This window comes from Garra rufa, chromosome 12 (genome assembly GCF_049309525.1).
Source record: "Garra rufa chromosome 12, GarRuf1.0, whole genome shotgun sequence".
Lineage (NCBI taxonomy): Eukaryota > Metazoa > Chordata > Actinopteri > Cypriniformes > Cyprinidae > Garra > Garra rufa.
In genome coordinates, this window is record NC_133372.1 from 13,039,565 (window position 1) to 13,044,340 (window position 4,776).

Genomic DNA, 4,776 nt, shown 5'->3' on the forward strand with positions numbered 1-4,776 from the left:
TTTAACCTTTTTTTGTGAATTTGAACCCTTTCCAACAATGACTGTATGATTTCGAGATTCATCTTTTCACTGAGGGACTCATATGCAACTACTACAGAAGGTTCAAACACTCACTGACGCTTCAGAAGAAAAAACAATGCATAAGAGGCAGGGGTGTAAACTTTTGCACAGAAGATGTGCACATTTTTCTTATTTTGCCTAAATATCATATTTTTTTCATTTAGTACTGCCCTTCAGAAGCTAGAAAATGCATACATGTGTTCCAAAAGACAAAATAAGTTAAATTCACCCTGATCTTCAAATGCAAGAAGTTTTCAAATTTAAAAAGAGTATGTGAACTTTTAAATACGGTCATTTTTATAAATTCAACTATTGTTTTCTCTTGTGGACTATATATAAACGCCCTTCATGTTAAATATCACAATATTTAGGTCAGTACTAAATAAAAAATAACATGCATTTCGTATGGTCCCTGTTATTCTCCAAGATGTATGTAAACTTTTGACCTCATCTGTATATGAAAATCAACCAGCAGAGGGCGCTTAATGATCATCTCGTGTGCTGCCAGCCTGCTATCTCATAATATTTGAATGCGCCTTAGTAATCAAAACTCTACATTTGCTATACCTTTGTAACCGATTGTGTTGTGTTGTGCTGTTTTAAAGCCGCTGTAGCTGTGCTTCAGTCATGCGTCCTGACTACATTTCCATAGTTTCCTTAATTCTTCTTAATTTTCTTATTTAACGCAATTCGATGAAAATCGAATGAAAGCTTCTGTGAAGTTTAAAAATGAGTGGAAAAATATACATTGCCAGTACACAGATCCCAAATAGTATAAATGATTTGTTAGTCTTGCGCTCTAAAAGATGTCAGCACCGCGGACAGCTCTCGATGATTTACTTATATGTAAAATATCTGATCAAATAAAGAGATTTAAACAAACTTTTACCTAGTATTTAAATAACCAATGCTAATTCATCATAACGTTTCGAGCAGCAAAACACAATCTGGCAACATTGGCACAAAGTAGAAACACTAGCAGCCATCATCTCGTGCTTTTGTTTATTGAAAATAAAATACAATCCGACAAGAACAATATACATTCTATGTCTGACATTAAAGGAAAAAAAAACTAAATAAAAAAAATCTAAAAATGTCTAATCTGAATTGAAAAGTCTGTTAACAATATGTTAAAGCTTTATCTGTAAGTACAAAGGCTTGGATAGCCTTATAAGCAGTCAATTTGTTATAAAGTAGCCTAATAATACTCCAGCTTTTAACGATGTAACGTTAAATGTTCTGGGTTGGATAAGTCAAAGGAATGGCGACAAGCACACTCTTTTTTTCTGGAGTTTGAAAAAGCGTTTATTGCCTACATCGTCTCATGTAATATCATTATATCGCTTGATACACAGTAGCCAATAGGAGAAGAGTGGGGGCGGACTTAGTGCTGAATTCTGCGGATTGATTGGATCTGATTGCTGTGGGCCTGGGTGCCGAACTCATTATAGTTCCTGTATTCTCCCTGACGTCTGTCTCTCTCAAAGATATACTGGTATCCACGGTAACCTGGAAACTGGTAGCCCACCCAGCTGCAGTAGGTGCAAGGGTGAGAGAACAACATATTATTATAAAGATAAATCTGTATGTAGAAAGAAGTAATACAAATATACTGAAGCAAATGGAGGATGACTTACGCTCCAGAGTTGACTTTAATAGAAGGAACCTCCTTACTGCACCAGCCCATGGCTTGAAGAGAGGGGTAGTCATCACACATCTCAAACTTGCGTCCCATCATGTCCTCACACTCATACAGAGTAATTTTACTGTCACTGTGTTTCTGGTGATGAAAAAGCACACAAATTAGGATCAAAATGTATATTTTGAAAGGTGATAATTGAATGATTTAAAGTGCAGTTATCTGCACATTTAATTGGAGAAGACATTGAAATGCATTAAATGCAAAACTCACAGCACACTTGATGGGTCTGAAGGAAAGCAGGTGCTCAGTACGGTAGCTGCTGTTTCCGCTCCAGGCCTGATAGCGGGGATAATCTCCCTTCTCCAGGATGAACTGCTGACCCTGATACTCTGGGTACTCATAACCCACCCAGCTGCAGAAATAAGAGAGATAAAGCATTTTTGAGCTATTTTCCAGAGCATTTTTAATGTTTTACACACATGATAAATTCCAAAAAAATGAGTTCAAACACACACACACTTACGGGCCATTGTCCACCTTGATTGAGCGAATCTTTTGGAAATCCCTGTCCAGAATGTTCGGGCACTCCAGCATGAACTCACAACGCTTGCCCTGGAAGTTTTCCTCTTCCCACACTGTGATCCTCCACTGCCCCCTCTGCTCCATCTCCTCTCGCTGATTCATGATGGCCGCCTGTCTGCTCTCTCCAGCTACCGGCGACATTAAGGTATAAGGTTAACAATACAACAACACCTGCCCTCACCTGACAAATCACAAGCATTGCTATTCAACATTCAGGCCTGACCTACAACCTTAGTGCTTTACTTTTAGCATCAAGTTATCAAAAGCAGGATTACAAGAGAATCTATCTATTCTCAAAATGACAGACATTTGCATTAAAACAAGCAGAAAATATAAATAAAATTTGCTATCATAAAGAATAGTGGCCGTTTGAATCCAGCGATGGCTGAAATGAAATGAGTTCCAATACTGATTTGAAAATTCATTTAGTAGCCACACAGGTTGACTATTTAGTCCATTTAAAGATTCACAAAGGCCTCTATCTTCCGTCATTCATGGCGATCCATGATGATTGTGTCTGGTCAACATGAATGAGCATCAGTTTATCCATTTTCACAGTTAAATCCGCTTTCCTGAAGTTTACGATGTTGATTTTGGCAGCATGACGGCGACTCATACTCACATGCAGTTTGTGGGAGAGATTTGGCTTATTAACGTTGGGGGTCGGTCCAATACGGGGTGTTTAAATAGCCGCTGTCACTGCAGTTACTGCAGAATGTGCAAAGGGACTGCCAGCTCAGCAACAAGTGTCAAAAGAGAGCTTAAGTCCTGTTATTGTCTAACGGGGGTTTCAATTTTCTGACTCATCAAAAAAAAAAACAAGGCCAAGCCAAACAGTGTAACACAGACATACACACTCTGAATGCCCTCACAATGAGTGCAGATACGGTGGGTTCACTCAGGAAATGGTAAAACTGTATCTGAAAAATATACAAATAACTAATTTTACAGTTTGAAAGCAAGCTTGCTGATTATTGCTTCCATTTTGCTGGTAAACATATCAACCAAGCAGTTGTCAGTCTTGGCTAAAAGTTCTTAGTGTCACATCAAATGTAACATCTTGTTTTAATTCTGTTGTTCATTACAGTGGACCATTACAGTGCAGTTACTGCAGAATGTGCAAAGGGACTGCCAGCTCAGCAACAAGCCCGGTTCTGTCAGCACTGCACTGGCTCCCTATTAAACATCGTATAGATTTCAAAATCTTGCTAATAACTTATAAAGCCCTGAATGGTTTAGCTCCTCAGTACTTGAGCGAGCTCTTATCATATTATAGTCCCTCACGTCCGCTGCATTCTCAAAATTCCGGCAATTTGATAATACCTAGAATATCAAAATCAACTGCGGGCGGCAGATCTTTTTCACATTTAGCGCCCAAACTCTGGAACAATCTACCTAACACTGTTCGGGAGGCAGACACACTCTGTCAGTTTAAATCTAAATTAAAGACCCATCTCTTTAACCTGGCCTACACTTAATACATTTCATAATCCAAATCCATTAAAGGATTGTTAGGCTGCATTATTTAGGTCAACCCGAACCAGGGACACTTCCTATAACACCTGATGTACTTGTTGCATCAGAAGAAGAATGGCATCTATGCTAATATTAGTATCTTTCCTTCTTATTCCGAGGTCACCGTAGCCACCTGTATCCAGATCAGACGGTCACTGCAGTCTCCCGGATCTAGTCCGTGCCCATCAGCACCCAGAGATATCCTCTACAGCCCTGAATGTCAGCAGAGACCACATCAAAGACAGATCATCAGTGAAGACCTTATCACCTAGATGGCCATCGACGCAAGACAGCGAAAACCAGATGAGTCCTCTCCAATCTAATTTTGTGGCAACTTGGAACTCTTGCATCTACATTAATATTAGTCTGTTTGTTTCTTATTCCCAGGTCACCATAGCCACCAGATCCAGTCCGTATCCAGATCAGATGGTCACTGCAGTCCCCCGGATCCAGTCCAAACCTAGAGCAGATGGTGGATCAACACCTACAGCTGAATGTCAGCGGATACCGTGTCAATTAGATGAGCCCCAGAGACAGATCATCAAGAAAGAACTCCTACCCTAAACGGCCACCGACGCAAGGCCATGGGAACCAGATGAGTCTGACATTTTAATTTATTATTTTAATACTGTAAGGTTGCTTTGACACAACTTGTATTGTAAAAAGCGCTGTATAAATAATCTTGACTTGACTTGACTTGACCATCCATCCATGATGTGGTGTTCTCTCAGAGGTTCAGCAACATGATGCACTATTGTGAGAGTCCAAACAAAAGGTATTGTTGTTCAATGGCCCTCATGTTTTGTGGGGGGTATACAGTCATTGAACCACCTACAGATGGACTACAGATACTTGTGTGTTTCATTTTTCTTCAAGCACGTTCTAGCATACTGAATATGAACTTGTTAAAAACAAGCTTTTTAAGCACTTTAAAAAAGAGCTTCTGGGAACTGTTCTGAGAGAGCACTGAAATTCAC

The 4,776-nt window shown here is 39.5% G+C and overlaps 1 protein-coding gene across 2 annotated transcripts; it reads right to left on the reverse strand.

The window, feature by feature from the left end:
* Nucleotides 1-1,045: 1,045 nt before the first annotated feature.
* Nucleotides 1,046-3,031, reverse strand: cryba2a (crystallin, beta A2a). 2 transcript variants are annotated; one of them, XM_073851902.1, is made up of 5 exons: nt 2,907-3,031; nt 2,226-2,412; nt 1,973-2,114; nt 1,698-1,840; nt 1,046-1,592 (listed from the first exon to the last, which is right to left on the reverse strand). In XM_073851902.1, exons 2-5 carry the CDS (start codon nt 2,384-2,386, stop codon nt 1,445-1,447), a joined length of 594 nt encoding a protein of 197 aa, XP_073708003.1. In that variant the 5' UTR covers nt 2,387-2,412; nt 2,907-3,031; the 3' UTR covers nt 1,046-1,444. The 2 variants fall into 2 exon arrangements, with proteins under 2 accessions (XP_073708003.1, XP_073708002.1); XM_073851901.1 differs by lacking the exon at nt 2,907-3,031 and adding an exon at nt 2,694-2,724.
* Between the last annotated feature and the right edge of the window lie 1,745 nt (nt 3,032-4,776).

Coding starts and splice junctions, on each gene's coding strand:
- cryba2a (XM_073851901.1), bottom strand. Junction 2,115..2,225: donor ATCAAGGTGGACAATGGCCC/GTAAGTGTGTGT, acceptor TTATTTCTGCAG/CTGGGTGGGTTATGAGTACC. Junction 1,593..1,697: donor ATTAAAGTCAACTCTGGAGC/GTAAGTCATCCT, acceptor CACCTACTGCAG/CTGGGTGGGCTACCAGTTTC.